General features: G+C 51.8%; 1 protein-coding gene across 2 annotated transcripts in view; it reads right to left on the bottom strand.

Annotated features, from left to right (window-relative positions):
- PRMT8 (protein arginine methyltransferase 8) overlaps positions 1–27,501 on the bottom strand; it is a 70,013-nt gene that overhangs the window by 29,922 nt on the left and 12,590 nt on the right. For both annotated transcript variants that reach the window (XM_040233742.1, XM_040233743.1), the window contains exons 2-3: positions 10,404–10,589; positions 2,195–2,350 (exon numbers count right to left, since the gene is read on the bottom strand). In XM_040233742.1, the coding sequence (XP_040089676.1) occupies positions 2,195–2,350; positions 10,404–10,589 (342 nt within the window). The remainder of the gene's footprint in view (positions 1–2,194; positions 2,351–10,403; positions 10,590–27,501) is intronic.

Genomic DNA, 27,501 nt, shown 5'->3' with positions numbered 1-27,501 from the left:
CCTCCCTGCTGTCATTCTCCTTCCCCTGCCCCTCCCTGGCTAAACGGGTACCGTCCACAAGAAAGACCATCGGAAAAGGGCAGATCAGGGACTCAGGATGTCTTGAGACCCTTCCCCGCCCCATGGGCAGACTTGTGTTAACTCTAACTCCTTCTACAATCTCCACCTTTGAAAGAATTGATTCTTCTTAATTTAGAAGTCTTGCCAGGCTCTCCACATCTCCTAAGTAAAGTGCGAGAGTGTTAGTTGCTCAGTCGCTTCTAACTCTTTGTGACCCCACAGACTGTAGCCTGCCAGGCTTCTCTGTCCATGGAACTTCCTAGGCAAGAATGCTGGAGTGGGTTGCCATTTCCTCCTCCAGGGGATCTTCCCAACCTGGGGATTGAACCCCAGTCCCCTGCATTGCAGGCAAATTCTTTACCGTCTGAGTCACCAGGGAAGCCCCTCCTAAGCAAAGGGCTAAGGTGCTTAAGAAATTCATTGACTTTCAGCTGAGAGTAAGACTTTGTGGGAACAGCAAGAGGACAAGCCCCATTCTGGCGGTAGAAAACCTGTTTCCCGGGTGCTGGAAACAGGGGCAGCCGTCAAACCCTGCAGCTGAAGCCCCCTGACTTGGAAGCGAACGATGGCTGCCCTTCCTTGCTTGGCTCTGCCCTGGGCTCCTGTGTGACTCTGGAGCTGAGCTGGGACCTCAGAGAGCCCCTGAAGGGAGGACGAAGGGAGTCACAGGGGGTGTACATCAAGCCCTGAGGCTCTGTGAGCACCTTGGAAGGGAAATCAGTTCCTTGACCAGAAGCCCCCATCCTGAGGAAGAGGCCTCATGAAGGAAGGAAGGTTAGAGGGTGGGGAAAGGCAGTGCCGTGGATACAGCAGGACTTGGCCGTGTGCAGCCGGGCTGGCTCTGCACCCTCTACATGGACCTCGGCAAGTACATCACGGCTCTGCTGGTCAAGGCTACACCAGAGGGGCCTTGAGACTGCCCTGAGACCCCTTCCAACCAGGACCTGGGTATCTTTCAAGTCAGGCATGTAAAGTGAAAGTGTTAGTTGCTCAGTCGTGTCTGACTCTTTGCAACCCCATGGACTGTAGCTGGCCAGGCTCCTCTGTCCATTGAGTTCTCCAGGCAAGAATACTGGAATGGGTTGCCATTTCCTTCTCCAGGGTATCTTCCCAACCCAGGGATCGAACCCCAGTCTCCTGAATTGTAGGCAGTTTCTTTACCATCTGAGCCATTAAGGAAGGCATGGAGGGGGATGTTGTTCAGGCAGGGGGTTGTGGGGTGCAGGGGAGTTTGAGGGGCTCTAGTCAACCAGGAGCCTGGCAGGGGGCGGGGTCTTGAGACAAGCTGCAGGATGATTCAGCTAATGAAGCCCCACCAAAAGCTTCCCGCCGGCCTCTGCATTGGGCCGTCCTGTGCACACGCTGTGTGTTTAACTGCAGCGTGCCTTGTATTTTGATCAAGACGAATTCCCGTTTTCCAGCCCTAGACCCACTAAGTCAGCCAGCAGCTCAGAGCTCTGCTTTCTCAGTTTCTCCCCAGTTCCGGACCCTCCCAGCCCCCCGTCCTGGGGCTGCGCCCAGCGGCATTGCAGGAGCTCTCCCAGTGGGTCCCCCATCACCACCTCTAGCTGGAGAGGCTGCAGGAGGCAGAAGAGCAGGATGAAATCTATCAGCTTGCCTTTAAAGAACAGAGGAAGGAGACTGTCTTGTTAGCGCTGAGGCCCCCTCCCAACTCTACTAATAAAGACTGGGCATTTGACTTGCACCAAGCACTGTGCTAAGCACTTGATTTGTGTATTAAACTCATCCCCTCCTTGTAGTCACCCTGAGGTACAGAAGAGAAGTGAATAGTCCGGGTCATACCTATTGGGAGTGGAAGAGCGGAGATTCCAACCAGAGCTCACAGGTGTAGCCACCCTGCCCTGCCTCTCAAGCCCACATAGGACTAAGGACTCTGAGGCAATGATGAGCCCAAAATGGTTTCACAAAAGTCAAAATCGTCTATACACGTCAGCAGCTCCAGGGCAGGGCCAGGAGCAATGTCCAGGTGACAGGGAGCTAAGGAGCTTGCCTGCCTCCCGAGAGCCATGCCTGACTGCCTTCTGCAGGGTGTGTGTGACCCCAGCAAGGACGGGAACTGGGAAGGGCCAGAAGGACCGGGAAGGGCCAGTGTCCCTGCAGAGGCCATGCTCACCCCGAACACCTTCTTGGCCCCTGCCTTGGCAGCAAACATGGAGAGGATCCCGGTGCCGCTCCCCACGTCCAGCACCACCTTGTCCTTGAACACGTGTTTGTTGTGGTACATGGAGTTCCGGTAAGTGAGCGTCCGCACCTCATCCTTCAGCATCTCCTGTGTGGAAGGAAAGGCAGAGTCAATGTGTTTAGGGCACCTGGCCACACACCTACAGGGTCACACGGCCCCGGGGCTGTCCCGCCAAATTCTTCAGGGACCTCAGCTCTGTCATGAGGATGAGCCACGGAAAAGCATGGCTAGGCCAGGGCACCCGCATAGGACACACAGTGCCCTAAAAGTCTGCCCCGGGAAGGTCGCTTTGTACCCTCGAAAGAGGTTAAACTCCCGTCCAGACCTGCGAAGGCTCCGATTTCTTAAAAACCAAAATAAGGGGGCAGTATGAGCACAGCGTGAGGGATTTAAGTTAGACCCGAAGCAGAACTTTCTGTTGTGGTGAGAGAACTGTCATTCTTGCTCCTTTCCTGATTACGGGCCCTGGATTTCAACTCCACCATGAGACATGGAGACAATGACCTTACACAATTGCCTGAGGTACCAAGAATAGCTCCTAAGGAACAGAGCTTAAGGATGGGTTCTCTGAATAAGTTCTGAGTTTTCTGGAATTGGTTCTCTGATCTGATTAGATTTAAAGGCATTAATGAATCTGTTGCCATTGGTGAAGAGGGCTCTGGTGAAATGGCAAAAGAGTTACTCAGATTTTAGCCTTAGATATCTGTGATAAAGTTCCTACAAAAGACAGGACTCCGAGTGACCAAGTCTTTGCAACCTTAGAGCATTTTAATGGGGTGGATTGATTGGTTGGTCGGTCATTGCTAATTGTACTAAAAAACTTAAAGGAAGAAGATGATGAGCTCAGGGACTTAAATTCCCAGCTCATTTAGCACCTGAAAACTTCTATGACTTCTAGGAGGAAAAAAAAAAAGGAAGAAAAGAATAAAAGCGGGGCGTGAAACTCTTATTTTCTTGCAAGGTCAAGATTTCTGAAAAGCAAAGCCAAAGTCTAATCTTGTCTGAATGACAACACGGACTGAATCCCCTATCCCCTCTCTTTGTTAAAGTTGAGTCATCGACTGGGAAAGAATGAGGTCCTGAGAACTGGAATGGGAACATACAGGTAGATTCGGGTGAAGCTGGGACCTCACGTTCCTAAATTGCACAGTCTTGTCTGCCAGCAAAAGCACCTTCTACCCTTGCCCAAGAAAGCTTGTTTTCCTTTTCCTGAAGAGTCTTACCCGTATGTACTGTGCTGTGCTAAGTCGCCTTATTCGCGTCGGACTCTTCGCAACCCCATGGAATGCAGCCTATTCTCCAGGCAAGAATACTGGAGTGGGTTGCCATTTCCTCCTCCAGGGGATCTTCCTGACCTGGGGGTCGAACTCGTGTTTCTTACGTCTCCTGCGTCGGCAGGTGGGTTGTTTTTACCTCTAGTGCCACCTGGGATAGGGTTGGTGAGGGTGGTCCTGAGGAGTATTTGTGTTACTTTGCAAGCAACTGTACCAGTATGGGGCTTCCCAGGTGGCGCTAGAGACAAAGAACCATCCTCACCCCCACCGATACAGGAGACGCAAGAGACATGGGTTTGAGCCCTGGGTCAGAAAAATCCCCTGGAGGAGAGCATGGCAACCCACTCCAGTATTCTTGCCTGGAGAATCCCATGGACAAAAGAGTGTGGCAAGCTACAGTCCATGGGATCATGAAGAGTCAGACACAACTTAGTGACTAAACAACAACAAAACAGCAAGGCACAAACAGTGACGCAGGAGGAGGTGTGACGCACACCAAAATAACTACACGGAACTTCTAACTTACACAGGTGGGAATCTGGGGAATAGCTGTGGGGGGGGGGTTGTATAAGAAGAGTGAGGGAACAGTTTGAAGGGAACATAAAGTTGGGCTGAGCCCAGTCTATTGACATGGGTCTGTGAGCAAAGATTGTGGCTTCACTGTTTTACCTCCAGGGGCTTGGAGTGCCTCTAATGGTTGTGGTTGGTCGAAGGAAACATGGTCAAAGTCAGTTGACACTGAGTGAATTGGAAGTGCCAGCACATCCCTGATAAGCAGAAAAGGAAGGTATCCAAAAAGAGTCAGGGAGATTGGAAAGTTAAAATGCATCTGTCATGCAAGACCCCCACACCAATGCCAGAGAACAGACCCACCACTTGAGGCAGAAGTTTATGAGGGAAGTCTAGCATCCTTGACCAGCTCTGTGTGCCCTTCTCTCTAGGTCAGAAATTACGCTGGGAACTGAGATCCAAGTTACCATGGGATCAACATCCAGCTGGGATCCTGGGGTAGCAGGGGCCAATTTGTAGCATGTAATTGCCAAAGATGAGGAGAGGGTGAAGGACAGGAGAGCCAGAGCAGTATTTGTAAGAGCTTGGCTCACCAAACCCTGGGGGCGACCGGTTAATTAAAATACTTCTAGAAAATAAGTTGTGAGAAGCATACTAAATTCTTACTTGTTCTGTTTCAGCAGAAAAACTATAGGTCTTATAAATGGAAGTCTGGCTTGAATCACCAAAACAGGGTCATCGCTCCTCAATGGATTCCCAGACCTAAGCCAGTTTACAGACTCAGAATTCCTCGAATGAAAGGAAGTCCACGTTATAGGAGAAGAAAGCTTGTCATGCTGCCAAAAGTGTGTATGGTTCATCATTCTCCAAGTCTTCCTCCTAGAAAACCTGCAGGCATTTAGTAGTGTGTCTTCCTTGGAAAAGCAAAATAAACAGGTTTTTGAGGATTATTGGGCACTGGCTCTGAACTATTGGATCACTAGTTTCATGAGATCCATGAGACCACGAGACTATTTCCAGGAAACCCACATCTGCATTAAATTTGTCCATTTGGCCTGTGCAGAAGAGAGGTGGAACTTCGAGAGTAACCATGGATCCTCATAGTCAGGTGAGGACTGCGATTGCAGGGCTGTCTCTGATGTGGTTTCATTGTTTGAGAAAATCAATCCAGAAGGTTACTGGCCTTTCTTAAAATCAATTTTAGATATTTATCCATCCATATTTTTTCAAACATTTTTTTTTCTGTCCCATTCTTTCTCTTCTCCTCTTGAACTCCAATTACTCGCATGCTTTACCCCTTAATTCTGTCTTACAGTTCATCGAGCCTCTGTTTCACTTGTCAATTTTTTTCTCTCTGTTCTTCAGTTTCAATGATTTCTTTCTTTCCTGTCCTCATATTCATACATATTTTCTTCTATGTATCTTATTTGTTATTAATTCCACCCAGCAAATATTTGGTTTAGATACTGTATTTTTCAGTTGGAAGATTTCAGTTTCACCTATTACATCCATTACCTCTCCCTAGAAATTTTTAAGAATCATTTTTGTTATACTGATAGCTATTTACAAATCTTTATCTAATCAGCCCAACACCTGGGCTGCTTGTAGATCTGTTTCTATTGACTGTTTTTTCTCTTGACTATGAACAAAATTCTCTTGTTTCTTCTCAAGTCTTGCCACTCATTCTTTATGCCACGGATGGTGTCTAAGGAACAATAGAAGCTGAAGTCAGTTGTTTCTCTAAGTGGGAATGGCCTTTCTTTCTAGGCTGCTAGAATGGTGAGTTGGTCAGTTCAGTCCAATCAGGGGTTGAGCAGGTTACGAGTCGAGTAGGATTCATTCAGATGGGGGAATTTAATTCATCTATCGGGGCCTTGGAATTCAACTACAGGAGCTAAAAGTATTTGTGCTTGCTTTTCAGTCCAGACACTACCTCCTGTGCTGCTCCAAGGCTCACATCTTTGGCTATCTTAGAAGCTGAATAAGGTGATGGTTTGGTGAGACTGAACTCATGTCTCAGTCTAAATACTTTGAAAGTGAGTTTGTGCCTCTCCTTCCAGAAGCTCTCTGGGACCAAACACTGCAAGATCGCTTGACATCAAAAAAAAAAAAACAAAACAAGGCCTCAAAACTGAGAGCCTACAAGACTGCAAGATGGCATCCCCGGAACCAGGCACGGGGCACAGTGTGTAATCCCTGCTCTATAAGGAAGGGGCCAGGGCACCTGCACGCAAATCGTAGCTCCAGTGAGCTCTCCGGCAGGCCCAGAGTATCATTTATCCTTCTGCGTCTTAGTCTCACTTGAAAAACGGGATAATGAGAGCAGCTATTCCATGGGATTGCTGTCATGACCAAATAAGTGAAGGAAGTATTACAAAAGTGCTTAGCTCTGGGTCTTTGTGAAAACGAGGACCCTTTCCACCTCTGGGAGGAGATTGTTGAGGGTGAGTAGGGAATGGAAGCAAAAATATGACAAAGATTCAGACTTCTCCCAGTCATACTCATAATTCAAACTCCTCATTGCCTTTCCCAATGGAATTAGATTGGCCCAGCATCTCTGCAGATCCTGCTATTGCTAAAAGGGATCTCCCCAGGGTCCCCTTCAATTCATCACCTTTTGTCATTTCTTTGGCCCCCTTTGCCCTTCCTTAAGGTTCCAAGCCACAGGAGTTCAGTCCAAAGGCACTAGTTCTGGGGGAAGAGAAGTTGTGACATAGCAAGGCTATCTCCCTGTCTCCCCAGCCCTCCCTACACGCCCTTGCTTAATCCCTCCTGAAAGAGAACAGCCCAGAGACATCTCCAGACACTCAGACAGGAGCATGCCACTCTTCGGTGGCAGCAGTTCCCACCCCCAGCTGTGGGTGACTTTGTCTCCTGCCCACTGAACACATGGCAGGACATTGACTAATGGCTGGGAAATGCAGCCCTGAGGAATCTATTTCAAAAAGAACCTGCAGCAAGACTGTCAAAAGAAGAGCTGGCTGGGAGCGGGTGGGGCGCCCAGGGCTGGGGGGGAGCTGGGAACACGGCCCTGCTGGGCTTGATTCTTCTGGCAGTGGAGGCGGGATCTCAGAGGTCGTGGGGCCAGGTCGTGGGGCCGGGCCCCTCCCCTCTGCACACGAGGACGTCTGTCGCTTCCGCTCCTTTCTTCTCGCAGAGGCCGTGGGACAGGATTCACGGTCCTCCTCTCCCTGTCTCTTGCCTTCCCAAGGCCAAGCGTGGAGTCAGCTCTGGGGGAACCATAGGATGCAAGACCAGGAGTGTTCAGAATCACCTCCCACTGTGCCCTCCAACCTCCGATGGTGCCGCCCCAACCCAACACACACCACACTGAGCACTTGTCGTTTGTATCTGCAGACTAATCAAACCCAATCCTGTCCACACCGTGTTTCCTAGACACTTGCTGGTCACTATGAATCAGCGAGCTGGCGGTACCACTGCTGGCCCACGTGAGGGGCTTGTTGATGATGGGAGAAGCCTGCTAAGTGGCCAGCTCGGTTCCAGGTGGGCTGTGAGATGTGGGTCTTGTACAGACTGAGGAAGTAAAGGCATCCCCATGAGCCATCTGGCATAGAGAGGGGATCTCTGGTGTCTGATAACAGAGAAATGAACAGGTGCTCTCTGCAAAGGATCACGCGAGGAGGCCATCCACATGCCTCGACCTCCTTTCACAGCGGACAACCACAGAGATGAAAGGGCTGGAGGGGAGTTTAGGGGTGAAGGGAAGCTAGTGAGCCCCCACCACTATTAAAGACCCCTGCGTTTCCCCAGGGGCCAGGATCTAGGGATGGCCCCCCGTGATGACCCGAAGGATTTTAGCTGGGTCATCAGAAGTACTTCCTGATGCAAAGGTCTGGTAAACTGTTCTAGGACAGGTTACTAAGGAGAGATGTGAACTGCATGGCCTGAATGTAGATCCTCTGTCTACTCCAGGTTCACAGGCTCACTCAGTCCGCACTCCGCTCATATGTGCTCCTGAGCAGGTGTGAGTTTTCCAGTGACACATGAAATGGAGGGAACCTGGTCATACTGTAGGAGGTGAGCCTGGGTGGCTCCCCCCAGGGAACATCAGACGCTCCAGATGCCTGGCCACGGAGGGACCAGCAGTGCCCAAGTGAGGAGACGACCCTCTAGTTCAACAAACCTGTACGAGTCAGACAGTGTGCTGAGTGCCTGAGTCAAAGGCGGGAACCCTGACCTGAAGGAATCGTAGAGGTGTAACAGCTCAGAGAGAGCATCCTGCCCACATGTGTTGTGGTGGGTGGAGGGGTCAAAGGGAGTGGGGCAGCCAGGGGGGGCACACCACAGTCAGCTGGTCCCTAACAGGGGGCCCAGGGGGGCATTTGGGGACCCCTAGAACTATTGGCCCAGTGGTTCAGGCAGTAAAGAATCTGCCTTCAATGCAGAAGGAAATGGCAACCCACTCCAGTATTCTTGCCTGGAGAATCCCATGGACAGAGGAGCCTGGTGGGCGACAGTCCATGGGGTCACTAAGAGTCGGACATGACTGAAGACTGACTCAGAACTGCTGCCTCTTCCTAGGATCCTGCTCTAAGACAGGTACCCACAGTCCCAGGCCTGTCCTTTAATTAGAGGCAGGGTCCTGAGGAGGGAAGCTCTTGAGAGCACCCTTCCTGCCTCCCTAGGACAGGGCTCCATCCACCATCCCCACCCAGATAGAAGAGAAAGAAGAAAACGTTAGTCGCTCAGTTGTGTTCAACTCTTTGCGACCCCATGGACGGTAGCCTGCCAGGCTCCTCTGTCCATGGGATTCTCCAGGCAAGAATCCTGGAACAGGTTGCCATTCCCTCCTCCAGAGGATCTTCCTGACCCAGGGATCAAACCCAGGTCTCCTCATTGCGGGCAGATTCTTTACCGTCTGAGCCACCAGAGAATGCAAGCTTCCCAACCCCAATGGGAACTGCCAAACGTTGCAGACTCAGCTGCCCAGGGCTCCCTTGGCCCAGCCCCTTCCCTGCAGGCCCCATGCTCTGATGTGGAGAGCCATCTTCAGGGAGTCAAACCCCTTCACCCTCTACCTCCATGGGAAACTGCAAAGGGACCAGCAGGAATAAAGCCAAAGTTTCCAGAAAGAAAGAAAGAAAGACCCATTTAGAACGTTATACAGCCTAGAAGTTAGGAGTGAAGCCCCTGGGGCCACAAACGTGAAGGTTTCCTTTCTAGCTCTGCCAAGTATCAGCCTGAGCACCAAGGAACCAGCAAAGATGAATGGAGGTTGATGAGATTCTTCAGGTCGTATAGCCTCATCTGTGAAATGGGGACAAATAATAATACCAACCTCGTAGGGTTGGCCTGAGGAATAAATGAGTCAGTAACATAAAACTCCCCATGAGCAACACCCAGTGTGGATGGAGTAGGCACTCAGGAAAAGAAAAAGCTGCCTATGACTTATTAAACACGCTTTTGGCAATACAGCGTCACTGTTTGGATACAGGAAGGGTTTACAGAAGCATCTAATTGAAAGGGGAGCTTGGAGACTTCTTTTGAAAAAGCATTTGCATAGCAAGCGAGCCTTTGTTCCTTTTTCAAAACGTTTTCATTCTGTAGGGGGATCATAGAAACACTTCCCTCATAGAGTGCTTGGGGCTTCGATGCAACGACTCGGATAGCTTGCTGAGAAGAGCGGCCAGCCCTGAGTACGCACTTGGCTCATCTCATGTCCGTTGTTTGTTTGGAGTGAGGAGGTGCTGGAGGTGGTGGGGGAGGGAGGTAAGAAATACTGCCTGTGCCCCCCACTGCAGCCAGGAAGCACTCATTAGGAGGCTCTGTTCTGTTCCGCAGCTATCATCAATCTCCCCTGCTATGGAAGAAGACAGCCTTTAGACATAAGAACTTCCTGAGAATCAATCAGGGTGTCAAACAGGCCCAGGTTCCCAAGGAAGCCTGCTGACCCTCCCTGGAGATGCTCACTGGTCCAGGGAGAACTTGCGGACCCTTCAATGCCTGAAGCCAGCACATCAAGATGCCAGAAGGACCCCAGCTGCAAAGCATCTGGTAGCAAGGACCAAGGATGTCTGGTCTTCTTGGACCTTCAGGCTCAGGCTCAGAAAGAGGCGAGGATGCTGGACCATAAAACAAGGACCCCAGAAGCATCTCTTCCTCTCCGACTGAGAAACACCCAGACACATGCTTTCCCTTGCTCACAGGCTCCAGGCCTGGCCCTGATCTCTTACCTGGAGAGCCCCCAGGATGGAGACAGGCCCTTGGCCTTGAGCCTCGGGGAGATCTCCCTTAACGACAGCAGAGAACTGCATGCAGGATGCTGCCCTAGGAAAACGTGCGGTCGCCGCAGGACCCAGCTCGCCTCGCTTGGCCACCAGCGCAGGACGCCGTACCTCATGGATCCCAAAGTGGGCGTAGGAGTCAAAGTAGTAATCCCTCGAGGTCATCTCCTCCGGGTTCAGCAGCTTGGACATCTTGCCCCGTCCCGGGCAGCTGGGCTGAGTGGACACGTGGTGGACACACTGCACAGGCTTGGCTGGGACGACCGGCTGTGGGGGCTGAGATGGGGGGCTGCTCACCTGCGGGAAAGAGAAGGGGCAGGCATGAACAGCGGCCACCTTCTGCCCTCTGAGACTCTGCCCTCCCTCTTCCTCTCCCTCCCCTCCCCTAGTCCAGCTTCCATCAGCCCCACCAGCCAAGGTGACAAAGGGATGGTGTCCCCAAGCTGATGGTCATGCTGTGTGGGTGGCAGTGTGCTTACCTAGGAGCCAAACCTACCTGTTGTTTAGTCGCTAAGTTGTATATGACTCTTTGCAACCCCATGGGCTAATAGCTACCAGGCTCCTCTATCCATGGGATTCTCCAGGCAAGAATACTGGAGTGGGTTGCCATTTCCTTCTCCAGAAGATCTTCCCAACCCAGGGATCAAACCTGTGTCTCCTGTACTGGCCACTGAGCCCTCAGGGAAGCTCCCTGAATTTAACCCAATTCTGTCTCCTACTAGTTGGTGACCTGGGCCCATGTGTGCCTCAGTTTGCATATCTGTCAAATGGGGACAATAACGTTTCCTTAGAGGAGAATAAAGGGAAAGAGGTAATAGCATCACATAGCACTCCATAGCAGAATGGCTGGAGTATGGATCCCAAGGGCCAGCTCCCTTAAACACGAATCCCTGCCACTCACCAGCTGCACAACCTTGGCCAGAGTTATTCACCTCTTGGCGCCTCAGTTTCCCCAACTCTAAAATGGGAATATAAAGGTCCCCACTTCGTAGAGCTGTCCTGAAGACTAGGGACAATGGTACCTGGAAAGGGCTCAGAGAAGGGCCCAGGGCACCATGAATGTGTTTGATGAAAACAAACCCCACCTGTGCTCTTAGGCAGTTCAAGCCCCTGGACTTCTCTCCAGCACACAGGCAGCCCCCAGCCCCTGAAATGAAGGTCTCTTGGATTCTGGTTTCTCACGCCTGTTGTCTGCCCTCCCCAGGCTTCTGGGTTCACTGTTTGACTCTGAACTTCAGCAGAAGTTGCTCTGAGCTGCGAGTGCCCTCACTGATAGACAACCTCCTGTGAGCTCATGGCCCATCCCTGGTTCCCTGACCCGACAGCCAGCTCAGTTCCACCCCGCTCAGCTGCTGCACAGCACTGACCAGTCCCTCCTCCTCCACCGGCTAAGGGGAGGGCAGAGGAGGAGACAGAAGCCCAGAAGTTCAGATTTCGCTTCAGAAGCATGGTTCTGCCAGGAGAAGATTGCCTTTCCCAAAGTGTAGGAAATCCAGGCGTCCCGAATTTATAAAAGTCTACTTTAAGGGATGAGTTAATACGTGTAAAGAGTTTAGAACACTTTCTGCATATAGTAAGTGCTTTATTATATGAACTATCATTGGTTAATTAATGCTGAAACTGAAGCTCCAATATTTTGGCTACCTGATACGAAGGGCCGACTCATTGGAAAAGACCCTGATGCTGGGAAAGATTGCAGGCAGGAGGAGAAGGGGATGACAGAGGATGAGATGGTGGGATGGCATCACCGGCTCAATGGACATGAGTTTGAGCAAACTCTAGGAGATGATGAAGGACAGAGAAGCCTGACGTGATGCAGTCCATGGGGTCGCTAAAAGTCAGATATGACTTAGCCACTGAATAACAACTACAATCATTAGTGGTAGTAACAATATTCCGAGTACTCTAACATCTCCTTATTTATGCCTCAGTTTTCTCATCTGTGTGCTGGGTCAACACAGACTTACTCCTCTCCAGCAAAGGAAATAGGGAGGTCCTAGGACAGAGCAAGGTCAAAAAATCCGAGTCCATCCCCTCGGTTGTCCTGCACGCATAGCCCCAAGACTTCCCAGAGCCCTGGGTTAGAGGGGAGCGAGCTCGGTGGGTGGTGATGGTCCCGTTTTCCTGGTGTATCTAGGCTACAGCCTCTGGGAAATAAGCAGACTTCCCAGTTTAGCAACATCAGATTCCAGGCCGGTGCTATCCCGGGCTGTCTGGCAGGGGAGGCCATGGGCTGCCTCATTAGAATGCAGCAGGTGCTCCCACCCTCCGCTTGGGATGTTGGTCACGGTCTCTGGGAGGCTAAAAATAGACTGTGTCAATTGCACACTCCCGTGCTGGCTACAGAGTCACCTCTAACGCTGGAGAGGGCTCTGTGCATGAAGCTGACCCCAATCTTGACTCCGTTTAAATATATTAAGGAGATAGAAAGTCCCAGCTGGACTGGGCTCTCCCACAGTCAAGGTCACAGGGGCCTCCTGCACCCCTGAGCTCCAGGCAGCTCTGAGTCCAAGGTCCTTGCCACAGGCTCCATGAGATTCTTTCCCTGGTGCCAACTCACAAAGTGCCACATGTGCCTCCCATCGCACCGCGAGGCAAACGATGGATGGATTCAGAGCCGCTCATCTCAGTAATCACAGGCCCAGGGGATAAGGAGTTGACCGTGACCCAAGCCTTGGTGCCAAGGCTGTCAGCCTAGCTCAGCCTCCTCCAGAGAGAGGGGACTTGCGATCTGCCTATTGGAGGCCAGGGTGCCCTGTCCCAGGGGGCTGGGGTGGGGAACAGCAGCGGTATGATACCTCTAGGCTTCGCTGCCTGTTTCATTCCACAAACACCCGCTGAACTTGGCAGCCGTGAGCACTGTGCGTCCCATGGAAGAAACGGACATGCAAGTGCTGCGCCCTCAAAGGACTCGATCTAGTGGGAGCCGGAGACCCCTGACGCTCCACTGGATGGTGGAGGAAGATTTGTTTTACAGGAGAAACTCAAGCAAACTGCTCTGGGCCGGGGCAGGGGAGTGGGGGAGGGTGGGAGTGGGGGGGGGTGTAGGTTCAAAGTACAGAGAAGTCACTTCAACTTGAATATTCAGAGAGACCTGAAATGGTGGGGATTTCTCCATGGATTTTGGTGGCTGAGGATGATGGGAGGGAGTTTTAGAAGGATATGAGAGTTCTAGGAAGGCATGGCTTCAGCAAATAGGAAAAGGGTGGAGAAGCAGTGGAGCTTCTTTGGGGAACATGGCCGGGATACTGGGAGATCGGACTGGAAGAAATTACAGTCAGGCTAAGAGGCTGTAAATAAATACAAGATTGAGAGGGAGCTGTTGGTGGTTTGCAATAGGGGAGCTCTAGGTCTGAGCTCTACTTGAGGAAGAGTGATGTGCTGGCAGCCTGCGGGGGACGGGCGGGGCGGGGGTGTGCGGAGAGCTGGGCAAGGAGGAAGGATATTGGGGAAAGTGGGGCCAGGAGGCAAAGTACGAGCCTCCGAGCCCGGTTCCAAAGTCCAGATAATGCGCCTCTGAGCCATTGTGGTGTCAGAGGGGCTGCCTGCCAGAGAAATCACAGAAATAGGATCCACAGGAGCTGGCAACTGTCAGAAGGCAGGGGAGAAGAGAGATGCTGCAATCAAAGATGACTCCAACATTTCAAGCCTGGCTGACTAGGAAAGAGAAATAAGCAAGTCAGCAGGAAGGGGCTGCCGGGGCTGGGGGAAGAGTAAACTTCGATTTGCCTGCGAGAAGTTGGACACGTCTCTGCACTGTACGAGGAAAGATGTCCGGCAGGCAGGCGGTGACGTCGTCCCAGCTGGGAAATGCCATAAACACAGCCGAAAGGTCAATGGGGAAGTGAGAAGCACGCCTCTGACACACGTGGCAGCAAAGGTCAATATCCTTCACACGGCGGAAGTGTCAGCTGCTCAGTCATGCCTGGTTCTTGGCGATCGCATGGACTGTAGCCCACCAGGCTCCTCTGTCCGTGTTATTCTCCAGGCAAGAACCCTGGAAGGGGTAGCCTCTCCCTTCTCCAGGGGAATCTTCTCGACGAATTTAGGGATCGAACTTGGGTCTCCTGCATTGCAGACAGGTTCTTTACTCCTTCAAATGGAGGGAGCCCTTACAAACCAGCCAGAACAAGAGGAACCTCTCCAATTTAACACTGAACAAAGGATCTGATGGTCAGCTCCCATGAGGATCACCACAAATGGCAAATTAACATGCTGCCAGGATATTCAGTCTCTCTGGAAAGCAGATAACTTCCAGTGAACACGAAAAAGTTATAACTTTTAAATTCCAAATAAGCACAACTCTCTCCCTACCCACTCCAAAAAAAAAAAAAAAAAAAACTAAAACTGCATTTGTAATGATTGCAGAAAAATAAGTGATTTTGGATACTTCCAGTGCTAGTGAGACTTTCTGGGAAAATAGTTTGACAAAATGCATTAAAAGTGGTAAAAAGCACAAATCCTTTAGTACAGCCATTCCTTTTTTTTTGGAATATATCCTAAGGAAAGAATCGTGGATAATCTTAAGCACGTTGCTGTAAGAATTTGGTGATGACTCTATTCATCACAGCAGGAAATGAGTCAGGGGCTTCCTTGGTGGTCCAGCGGTTAAGACTTTGCCTTCCAGTACAAGGGGTACAGGTTTGATCCCTGGTCAGAGAGCTAAGATCCCACATGCCTTTTGGCCAAAAACACCAAACGTAACACAGAAGCAATATTGCAACAAAATTCAATAAAGACAAAAAAGGAAGAAAGAATATGAGCCAACCTGGGGTTTTCACAAAACAGAAGTGATTGTACAAACCACGGAGCATCTACACAGCCGTTTCAAACGTGGCGGAAGAGTGTTTAATGACAGAAATGTGATCGTGACGAACTGTGGGTTGAGGAGCGCCAGTGGGAGAAGAGAGAGCATTTTTAGAACTGAAGCCTCTTCATGCCTGTGAGTGCGGAGGGGAGGCCTGGGGAAGGTCCTAGAGTCGGCGGCAACTGTCACAGCGTGTTGGGTTGTGGACAGTTCATTCTTTCCATCCTTGTGCTGGTTCATGTATTTTTAAATGTACACCACGAACCAGTACAAGTTTTGTGAAGAGCCGAAAGTAGAAACACTGGAACCGTGATCCCAGACCTCAGATGGAAGCTTAGGCTGGCTCTCTGGATTTGGAGGCCATCTGCAGAGGAGGAGGTCTGAGGGGTTCACTTGGGAGAGACCTCAGGGAAGAGGGTAGAGGGGGTGAGGATGGGGCAGCGAGAGAAGCACCCTCCTCTGAGGACCACGGAGGCACCAGGGGACACGGAGGAGCAGCTCAGGAGGACGTGTCCTCACGCCTTTGGTTCTGTGACAGCCCCTGCTCTGAGGACATGCAACCCAAGTGCTGCACTCCAGCAACCAGACAGGGCACCAGAACAAAGCCATCCTCATTCAGCTTCTCGTGTCCAGAGGATGCTGTGCTCAGGAAGCTGCGTAGTCAACTCTAATGCAGGAGAGGGCTCCATGCATGAAGCTGCCCCAATCTTGACTCCACTTAAATACATTAAGAGAAAAAAAGTTCCAGCTGAACCAGGCTGCTGCACGGTCAAGGTCACAGGGGCCTCCTGCACTCCTGAGCTCCATTCTACTCTGAGTCGAAGGTCCCTTCCACGGGGCTCCCTGAGGCTCTGTCTGGTTCTGGTAACCGTTTCCACGTGGCTGTCTCCGGTCGTGCCCTGCCCTGCCCTGCCCTCCCTGCTCCTCCACAGGGCCTGGGCTCAGGGCACTGCTCTTGTGGAAAATCTCCCACTGCTGCCTGCTCCCCAGTCTGCTCAGGGTCACCTTCTACTGAGAGGATTTGTGACTTTGTCTTCTATTTTTAGTGCCCACTGCGGATCAGGACTCCTCAGATGCTGTGACCTGCCCCCAGGTCTGGCCTCTCCCAGGGCGTCTTCAGCACAGCTTCTTACCAGTACTTCTCACCTGTCGTCTCCCTGGCCCACCGCATTCCACTGCAGTCAACAGGCCCAGGCTCCTAAATGCTGAGATATTAGATAAAGGGCTGTGGAAACAACGAAGCTGGAGACTGGAGAAGGGCTCCCTGCAAAAGTGGTGTCCAGCTGGTCCTCAAAGGGTGGGTGGGAATTCCATGGGCAGGGCTGGGGGTTCAGAGACAGAATTTTTTACCTAGCCCCACTTCCACCTGAAAATGAGGGTAGATGATAATGGTGTTGCTGACGGTGATGATGGTGATGGTGGTGATGATGATGGTAATGACGGTGGTGATGGTGCTGGTGATGGTGGTGGTGGTCGTGATGGTGGTGATGGCAGTGACGGTGATGATCCTTAACAGTGACTGAGAGCCCACTGTGTGCCAGGCACTATGCTAAGCACCTCACAAATATCCCACAAACGCCTCGTAGTAACTCAGTGAGGTAATGAAATTTACAGGTGAGGAAGCTGAAGCTCAAAAAATTCAGTCACTTCCTAAGCCCAGAGTTAGTGAGTAACGGCGCCAACACATGAACCAGTTATTGTCTGTCTGACAGCAAAGCCGTGCTCTTGACCCTGATACTGTGGTTGGGCCAGTTCTGTCCCACCAAGCTTGACAGCTTCTGCTGGGAGCCAGACTCTGCACTCAGAAGTAGGTAGCAAAGCCAGCCCAGGCAGGAAGCCCAACCTGGGGTTTAGTGGGGAGGGTCAAAGGCCATGTGGAAGCAGAGGACAAGCCCTTGGTGGAGGCTGGCACAGGTAGGCACCTCGCCGAGGTGACTAAGTTCCAAAGCGAGTAGACAGCAAACTCCAGGAGAAGTTGGGGTCTAGTGAGGAAAGGGATGTGTCTAGGGTCAACGTGGGCAAATCTAGAACTGGGACCTCTAGGAAACAGGGGAGGGGCAGAGAGAGGAGGGAGAGGATAAGGAGGGTGAAGAGCAGGGAGGCCGAGAGCCTGCAGGCAGTGCGGGGGCAGGGGGCAGCCAGCCTTTCTGCACCAGGCAGCTGAAGCCACCTAAGCCCGCTGGGCTATAAATGGCTGTCACTGGCGCTGGCCCAAGCCGAACGAACGATTTTCCTGAGAACAAAAGGCGCCACTGGAGGTGCCAAATCCTGTTCTGTCTCTAAATGTCAGGAGAGCTTTTTCTAACCTGAGCCTGTCCTCCGCAGCCGCCTGCCCAGCCTGAGGCCCCGCAGAGGGACAGAAAGGGACCTGCAGGGGTGGGGCACCGGAGGGGGAGCAGAGGACGGCGTGGGAGGAGGAGGGCTCCCGGCCCAGGTCTCACAGCCTCTTCCTTCCCAGCTGTCTTCATCTTCTCCCTAACCAGCCTTGGGTCACCCCCCTCTCCCCCTCATCCATATTGACTCCCAAGACTGCGATCCTGACTGTGGTCCATGCAGCTGGTAGTGACCCAGAGCAAGATCTTCTAGCACCATCTGTCTGCCTCTAGGAAGGGGATCAGAGCTCCGCTGCAGGGGGACCATCCTAAGGGTGTGTGTCGGGCAGCACCCAGGCAGGCATGGCTGTGTCGGAAACCGGGGACTCCCCTGTCACCCACCACTGCCATGACCACACCACAGATATACAGATTTCTTGCCTGCCTTGGGTCAAAGATGGGCCTGGTTCCACTGCTGCACCCGTGGTTCCTATCATCTGGGCTGAAAGAGGAGGTATCAGCAGAGGAATATTGACGTCAGCCCCCATCACTCTGGAAGGAAGCACGTGCAGTGGAAGCCAGGACCCAGCTCCCTGCTCCTCACCCTGCGATGAGAAGCCTGACAACCCAGGGATGAGTGGGGAGAGGGGTCCAGAAGCTGCTGGTCCCACAAGGCAGAGTTGTCTCCCCAGGCATGGCCCCTGTGCTCATTCATTTGTCAACAGTCACTTTCACGCACCTCCCTTGAGTTGGCTTTTTAAAGGCACAGAGACCCCCGGGCAAGGCCAGACTCTGATCCTGTCACAAACTGGTATCTCTCCAGTGCATGGTGTGAAAGTGTTAGTCACTCAGTCGTGTCTGACTCTGCTATCCCGTGGACTGTAGCTCACCAGGCTCCTCTGTCCATGGAATTTTCCAGGCGCGAATACTGGAGTGGGTTGTCATTTCCTTCTCCAGGGGATCTTTCAGACCCAGGGATTAAACCCAGGTCTCCTGCATTGCAGGCAGATTCTTTACCATCTGAGCCCCCAGGGAAGCCCATTGTATGCTGTCCCTGACTGCAACTCTGGCGTCTCAGCAAAGCCCACCCCCACATGCTTTTCTCTAACTTCAGACTCACGCCCCTTGCAAGGCTATGCTCCCAAGAATGCCCTACCCCCGGGGCTTGCTGTCCACCCTTCTCAGTTCCCACCCTCCCTCTCTCCCAGGGGCTCACAGAGGGGCCTCAGGGTGGCTCTCGCTGGGTGTTCCCCAGACCACCAGCAGCAGCAGCCGCCACTTGGAGGGTTGTAAGAAACACAAGTACCCGGACCTCACCGGAAACACTGAGTCTCTGGGGTGGGTGGGGCCCTGCAATCTATCCCAGCAAACCCCCTACCTCCACCCCGGACTCTACCGCATCCAGAGACTGAGAACCGTTTGTTTGCAGCTGAATTATTTTTACTTTGTTTCCCACAGGAGATATACTCCTGGAATCAAGGGTTCTGTGGTTGAGTGTGGGCAAAAAAAAAAAAAAAAAAGCCAAAGAAATTTCTTTTCTTTCCCAGCTTTCTTGAGATCAAATTGACATATATCATTGCGGAAGTTGAAGGCATATACAATGTAACAATTTGCTGTATGTATAGTCTACAAAGTATAAAGAGATTTCTTAATTGCAATCCTCTTAAGCCTTTAATTTGCTAAAACCAATGCTGAATCTCTAAGAGGCAACAACGGTGTCTGCATGCATGTGTGTGTGTGTGTGTGCTCAACCATGTCCAACTCTTTGAGACCCCATAGACTTGTAGCCAGGAGAAGGAAATGGCAACTCATTCCAGTACTCATGCCTAGGAAATCCCATGGACAGAGAAGGGTGTCTAGTGCTATCAGTTTAATAGCTGGGGCATCCCTTTTTCCTGAGAGAGCTATAGTTGTCTCTAGAAAGCAGCGTTCTGAGGGAAATCACCTGGGGACTGACTGAGGACCATCTACATCAGTCAGCTTAGGGTGGGGCTCAGGCCCCTCCCCAGACTGAGAATCTGATCCTCGAGGGTCAGGACGGCCAGCGTGCACTCTAACCAACTCCTCCAGGGCTACCCACAAAGCCTGGTCCAGGCAGGACAGGGGCAGCTGCCCACCTTCTCCATCCCTCGGTGACCCCCTGCTGCAGCCTTTGGAGGCCAGCCCGGCCCGGTCTCAGGGCCACTGCGATCCCCAGACAATGCCAGAGCCAGCCAAGGTCATCTGAAGGAGAGGCAGCCACGGCTTACAGAAAGCACGTTGGCTCTCACAGCCAAAGGCCTGGGGTTGGGTGAGGGTTAAGCCACCTGCAGGCTGGGTGACCTGGGCTGGCCCCTAACTTATGGCCACGGCCAGGGTCACAGTGCAGCTCAACTCCAAGGGCGTGCATGGCATCCTGCCGCTTCCTGGCGGCACCAGGCCATCTTTTTGTGGCACAATAGCTGCACCTGCCTCATGTCAGGGCAGGCATTGCCCCCGTGCGGTACCCACTCCATCTCCCAGATCTGGAACTGCTGGGAAGGAATCTTTTGGAGCTGTTGGGTCTGACCTATTTTTTTTTTTTTTTTAATAAACTAGGGCTGTTTTCCAGCTATTAGTCACTTTTCTCCCAAGCCTCCACATATTAAATTTTCTTCTTATATCCTCAGATATTTTGGCTGCAAGAAATGTCAGGTTAATTGGATGCTTGGCTCCTGGTTCTTCCTCCTTCATGGGCTTAAACAGCAGACCTGCCATGTGCCCCAACCCCTCCCTCCCTTTCCCCTCCCCCCCTCCCCTCCCCAAGCCGATAGGGGCCTGACTCTCCTTTGACTGGAAGGACACCACCAAGCTCCTCTCTGCTTCCTTTACGGATAGATGTGCAGAAAGACCATCTCCTCCCCTGACCCTCATCTTGCCCAGAGTTGAATTAAGCCCTCATCCCGGATTTGGATCACAGCATCCACGTGGGATCTGAGCCGGGCAGGTGACTCTATGCTCAGCCAGGGTCGCCATGGAGACAGAGGGTAGCAGGCACAAGACACACGCACACGGGGCACCTGTGGGTTCTGGTCTTCATCCTATCTTTCCCTATTCAGGTTACAATGCAAACTCCATTTAACCTTTCTGACCTCGAGCTTCCTTCCCTGTCAAATGGCAATAATTATGTGTCCAGACTTTTACAGGGTTTCAGTGATGACTGAAGACATCTTATGTATAAACATTCAGAGGAAATTCTGAAGCGTGGCGCAGGAGGACAAGGCGTCCATCTCCGGCCATCTGACTCTCTGCCCTGGTGCTATTTTGGGATGCTCCCTGGGCTCTTCTCTGGCACTGGACATGGTGGCTTTGGCTGCTCTTAGAGCTCTGTTCCTCTGCCTACTGGACTCCGGTCCTCACCCTTCACGCTGTCTGTTCCCTGGCCTCCGTTCTGCCCCTCCTCCCCAGAGCTTTCTGAGAACTATGCAGTTGCTGTCTTCAGGAACGTGCCCATCACGGAAAGTCCGTCATTTTCTCCAGCCTCGACACCTGGTCTCTCCTGCTGCTTCTCAATTCCCATGGCATCTGCTGGTCCGAAGCTACTGGTTACGTATTGTTCTGTTTTGTTGGCAAAGGGTCTCATGCAAACTGTCTCACAACTGTGGGCACTGGGAGTTTCCCTGGCGGCTCAGTGGTGAGGAATTTGCCTGCAATATAGGGGACGCGGGACATGCGGTTCAATCGCTGGGATGGGAAGATCCCCCTGGAGGAAGGCATGGCAACCCACTCCAGTATCCTTGTCAGGAAAATCCTGCGGACAGAGGAGCCTGGGGGGCTTTAGTCTGTGGGGTCGCAAAGAGTCAGGCATGACTGAGCATGCACGCATGTAGGTATTGAGTCTACAACCAAGAAGCAGATTCCTTCAGACCAGTAAGCAGACCTTCCATGTTGCTGTTTCTCTCTTCATACTTGGCACAGTGCTGGGGCTCAGTAAAGACGTGTTGATTACAGCATCCTTACATTCATCTGGGTCAATGCTGCCCTTCATAAATATATTATGCAAGGTTCCTTCCCACCGTGCAATCAGAGACCTTTCTTTCCCCTTGACAGGGCAGAGAGGTGGCAGGAAGAAAGACAAAACCAAGACAACTAATCACCAGAATCTGAATAATATTCAACATTCTTTGGAGGGTTCGGTAGTGCTCTAAATATCTTTACTGAGAAGTGTCCTATCTCCTGGGATTTCTAGAAGGAAATATCTTGCAAATACAGAATGCATATACTAAGCCCCATCGTTTCATCTGTAGAGTCTACAAGTGGCTTCAAGTACAGATTCAAGTGTGTTCGTAGATGCTTTTCCAACAATCTCTTCACACCCAAGTGGTGCAAAGAGAGAGCTGCAGATAACAGTGCTAAGGTTCAGAGAAGCTGACTCTTCCCCCATGGCAGGACAGGTCAGGATCCCAGAGCTGGTCCCTCACAGAGACTCTGGCCCCATGATCTGTCTGATACACCAATGGCTGGAGAAAAACAAGCTACAGAGTCTTAAGTCACAAAGAAAATCACAAGTTGCTGTTATTGCTGTTCAGTTGCTAAGCCATGTTCGACTGTTTGAGACCCCAGGGACTGCAGCATGCCAGGCTCCCCTGTCCTTCACCATCTCCCGGAGTTTGCTCAAACTCATGTCCATGGAGTTGGTAATGCCATCCAACCATCTTGTCCTCATCCACGAGTTGTTGGCCAAAACCAAAGCCACATCTGCTTAATCCAGATTTTCATCTGGTTTCCATGGACTCCTCCAAACACTTTCCACCCAGTTCCCGGAAACTCATTTGCTTTAAATATTAATCAATATCTCTCCACTCAGATTCTTAGCAGAAGTGACTGACTCCTTTAATCAGAGGTTCCCAGTGTGAGTATTGACTGAAAGTACAGAAGCTCCAGCTAGAAAGGGAACACTGTTAGCCACCCAATAACATCCAGATCTGCTCCAAAGTGGCCTCAAATTAGCCAATGGCAGATCCCAGGAATCTGGGTTTTTCAAAGCACTCCCAGGCAATTCCGAAGATCAATTTAAAAGCTGGAGAAAACATACGAAATAACAGTTTTCAAGACACTGAACACCAGGCAGTGAAAAACTAGATCTCTGAAAGATGACAAACAAGGCGGGCCTATGATGACCCAGCCTACTGCCCGGTGTGTCTGAGCTGTGCTGTGGGGAACGGGAAAACTCAGAGGCAGAGTGACACATCTCTCCTTGGTGGAAGAGACAAAGATGCAAGTCAGGACAGTGAGGCAGCTAGCGTCTGCAAGGCAGAGTGCTGGAGGGCAGAAGGCTCTCCAGTGAGGGGGCTTTGGAGAACTGGAGAGAGAGTCCCTCCAGTCTTCAGCCAAGCCTGACCAAATTGTGCCTGTTAGGACACTAGGTGAGATCAAGAAAATACCTGCAAACAAGATAAAGGGACTGCTGGGACTTCCCTCACAGTCCAGTGGGTGAGAGTCTGCCTTTCAATGCAAGGCTCGCAGGTTCAATCCCCGGTCAGGGAACTAAGACCACACATGCTTTGGGGCAACTGAGCCAGGGCACTTCAACTAGGACGCAACATAGCCACAATTAATTAATTATTTTAAAACTTTAAAAAAAAGGAAAAAGATAAAGGGACTACTTTATGGTACTCACATAGAGCCAGGAAGAATTCTCGTCCCCTCTGGACCAGAGTGGAAAACCTCATAAATCCTGAATACTCTGAAGAGTTGTTTTTTTTTTTTTCTTTTTTTCCCCTTCAGTGATAAAAAGTTAGCCCTGGATTAAAGACTGCTTGAGAGTCCCTTGGACAACAAGGAGATCAAATCAATCAATCTTGAAGAAAATCAACCCTGAATACTCATTGTAAGGGCTGATGATGAAGCTGAAACTTCAATACTTTGGCCACCTGGTGAGAAGAGCTGACTCATTAGAAAAAACCCTGACACTGGGAGAGACTGAGGGCAGGAGGAGAAGGGGTAACAGAGGATGAGATGGTTGGATGGCATCACCAACTTGATGAACATGAGTCTGAGCAAGCTCCAGGAGATGGTGAAGGACAGGGAAGCCTCAAGTGCTGCAGTCCATGGGGTCTCAAAGAGTCGGACACGACTTCAGTACAGCTCAGTCGCTCAGTCATGTCCGACTGTTTGCGACCCCATGAACTGTAGCACACCAGGCTTCCCTGTCCATCATTAACTCCTGGAGCTTGCTCAAACTCATGTCCATCGAGTCAGTGATGGCATCCAACCATTTCATCCTCTGTTGTCCCCTTCTTCCCTGGTGTCATCCATCAGGGAATCCCAAGAATACTGGAGTGGGTAGCCTATCCCTTCTCCAGTGGATCTTCCCAACCTAAGAACTGAACTGTGGTCTCCTGCATTGCAGGCGGACTCTTTACCAGTCGAGCCACCGGGGAAGCCCAGACACAACTTAGTGACTAAACAATAACAACAGTCTCCACCAAAGCCAGATGAGAATGGTGAGCCCTGATGTTAACTCACAACGTCCAGCAGTTGCTGAACGAGCACCCTCGTTGCTCCTCTGAGCCAGCATCTCCACCCAGAGCTCATGCATTCATCCCCCCAGCATCCACAGTTATCTTCTGGAGCACAGGCATCCGGCTGCCCTGATGAGGGTGGCCTGGCCAGGGCAGGGGCAGAAGCAGGGCAGCAGGCCCAGACAGAGGACAGCGAGGGTCTGACCAGAGGCAGCAAGAGAAGGAGGAGATGCAAGCCAGCGATGCGAACAGGGCAGACTCGGCAGGACTCTGTGACAGATTCTCTCGGGTTGGGGCCGGGGAGGTGAGTGTAGGGAGGCTGCTAGTGTGACTCCTGACTTCTGGCCTGAGTGGAGGGGAGAGGCACTTGGGGGTAGGAACAGATGTGCAAGCTCAGAGGTAAACGTAGGGAGCACAGTTTGGGTTGTGTAGGACTTGAAGGGCCTGCCGAACACTGAGGAAGAGGAACATAGCCAGGAGTGCAGGTCTGGACGTCATAAGACATGGAGGAAGAAAAAGTCACCCAGGGATGGGGAGCCGGGGTCAGCGTCACTCATGGGGGAAGCAAGAAGGATCCAGGAAGTCAGAGTTGTGGGAGAGGTGGGAGGAAGGACACGGGAGCCCGAAGAGCAGAGAACATCAGGGAAAACAGAACACCAGCAGCGTCTGATGCCATTGCCATTGATTGATCAGGCGAGACTAGAGGCCGTGGCAGTTGGTAACAAAGGGGTCTCCAAGGCCCGTGGTAAGATGTCAGAGGAGGATGATGGCAGGGCTGGCTGTGGCATTCTACCTCCTCCAGGCCCCCGGCCTGGCACTCGGCCGCTGGCACCAGCCAAGGTACCAAAGAAACACAACATCCTGGCTCAGCCTGGATCCTGGGAGATAAGCCAGGTCCCAGCACTTCAGAAATAATGGTCCAGCAGTGCACACTGGGGAAGATAAAGAAGCACGGCGCTAACGGACTTGAGACTCAAACCTTCTCTTTCTTCTCCTCCATCCCATACTCGTTCACAACAGGCTAGACCTATGGCACATCAAGTGTCTGGGGGTTAAGGCGCAGCTGCTCGAGACTGGAATCGCTCCAAAATGCAGGCCTGCAGAGTCCAGAGCCAAGAAGCTGAGGCTGCCTCCCCCAGAGCCACCTGAACTGTGAGCCCTCCATCTCTCTCAGACTTTATTTTCTTGGGCTCCAAAATCACTGTGGACAGTGACTGCAGCCATGAAGTTAAAGACAGTTGTTCCTTGGAAGAAAAGCTATGACAAACCTAGACAGTGTATTCAAAAGCAGAGACATCACGTTGCTGACAAAGGTCTGTATTGTCAAAGCTATGGTTTTTCCAGTAGTCATGTATGGATGTGAGAGTTGGACCATAAAGAAGGCTGAACTCCTAAGAACTGATGCTTTTGAACTGTGGTGCTGGAGAAGACTCTTGAGAGTCCCTTGGACTCTCAATCCTAAAGAAAATTAACCAGTCAATCCTAAAGAAAATTAACCCTGAATATTCACTGGAAGGACTGATGCTGAAGCTCCAATACTTTCGCCACCTAATGCAAAGAGCTGACTCATTGGAAAAGACCTCAATGCTAGGAAACATTGAGGGCAGGAGGAGAAGGGGGCAACAGAGGATGAGATGGTTGGATGGCACCCCTGACTCAATGGATATGAGTTTGAGAAAACTCTGTGCTGCAGTCTATTGGGTCACAAAGAATTGGACATGACTGAGCTACTGAACAACAACAACGACAAATCTCTCCTGCCTGAAAAAGAAAGAGCCCTGGCTCTCAGCAGCGCAGAAGCCCCAGCCTGGGGAAAGGAGGCGGCTAAGCCAGCAGGCGGGGAGCAGAAGAGGAGGCGGAGGTTTCCAGAAGGTTTGCTCCCCAGCCTGAGTAAACACCTCCCTATCACCCTTTGTTCAAGGCAGGACCCTAGGAGAGGTCAACTCCCCACCAAGCCCAGATCGGTGGCTCCTTTTCCCCTCCTCCCAAACCTCCACTTTCTGCGCCACCTGCCACCGAGAGGGGAAAACATCTCTCGTGTTCAGCAGCACGAGTCCAGCACACGTGGGCATGTCTGGAAGGGGAGCCACGTGGAGCATGGCGATGAGCTGTCTCCATCTCCTCTGACAACCTAGTAAAGGGGAAACAAACAGAAAGTTGCCTGGGATGGCTCCTGGGACAGCTGGGGAACCACAGCAGGGTTTACAACTTGCATTAAACACCCCTCTTTCCAAAGGTGCTCAAGATCTGATCTCCATCTAGTTCAGGGTTTCCCCGAAACCCACGGACAGAGGAGCCTGGTGGGCTACAGTCCACAGGGTCACAGAGAGTCGGACACGACTGAAGCAACCTCGCACGCACACATCAGGTGGGATAGACGAGGACCAACTCAGGCATTTTTCACACGGGTGACTGAGAGGCAGAGGGCAGACGGCACCAGAGTCAGGGCCTCGGGCTTCTGGGCTCTTTCCATGCTACCTGGTAACCACCTAGGGCCCGAGGAAACAGAGCAAAAAATACAGGAAGGCCAGGGCCGACACTCCTTGGGGCTTAGGATGGAGCCTGACTGCCTGGACTAGGGCACACGTAGTACCTTCCAAAGGCGGGGGCAGGGCCAGAGCTCTGGGTTCTGATGCGGAAGCAGAGCCCCAAGAAGCAAGGGGGGATGAGCACAGGCTTGGCCGAGCATCAGGGAAGCCTCCAGTAAAACCACCAGAGCTGCCCTTGTGGACAGAGCCCCAGGGCCCAGCTGTATCGGCAGCCCAGTCTGCTGGTTTGCCTTTCTTTCCCCCCTGGAGTCGGGAGCATCTTATCGTTAACTTTATAAATAGAAGAGGGAATGACAGTGCCGCCTAAGACAACCGTGAATAAAGGAGGCTCAGGAGAAGCTGGGCGAGAAGTCACATCCCCCTGCAGAGCGCTGGCCCCTGAGCCGAAGCCTGGGGCTCCCGAGAGCCTGGGGCTGAGAGCCAGAGCCTCAGGTGGTTCAGATCGCTGGTCTGGGCACAACCACACCCACCCCTGCCCAGCTCCTGCTCACATCAGCCAACGATGAGCATCAGGCCCAGTGGGGAAAAAATATACTAGCTGACTCAAACCAACATCTGATGCAAACTGTGGTGCTGGAGAAGACTCTTGAGAGTCCCTTGGACTGCAAGGAGATCCATCCAGTCCATCCTAAAGGAAATCAGTTCTGAATTTTCATTGGAAGGACTGAGCTGAAACTCCAATACTTTGACTACCTGATGCTAAAGCTGAAACTCCAATATTTTGGCCACCTGATGCGAAGAACTGACTCATTTGAAAAGACCCCGGTGCTGGGAAAGATTGAAGGCAGGAGAAGGGGCTGATAGAGGATGAGATGGCTCAATGGCATCACCGACTCAATGGACATGAGTTTGAGTAAACTCCGGGAGTTGGCGATGGATAGGGAAGTTCATGGGTTTGCAAAGAGTCAGACATGACCGAGCAAATGAACTGAACCAAATTGAACTGATGCAAACCTCCAACTCTTGTGCTTCAAGTGAGGTTTTTCAGGGGAGACTTCACGGTTTCTCTGCCTCCTCCTCCCACCGCAGAAGTGCATGGAATTCCCACAGCCCAGGCAC

This window comes from Oryx dammah, unplaced genomic scaffold (assembly GCF_014754425.2).
Source record: "Oryx dammah isolate SB20612 unplaced genomic scaffold, SCBI_Odam_1.1 HiC_scaffold_29, whole genome shotgun sequence".
Taxonomy (NCBI): domain Eukaryota; kingdom Metazoa; phylum Chordata; class Mammalia; order Artiodactyla; family Bovidae; genus Oryx; species Oryx dammah.
Note: the sequence above shows the minus strand (reverse complement) of the source record. Positions and strands in the feature narration are given on the sequence as shown.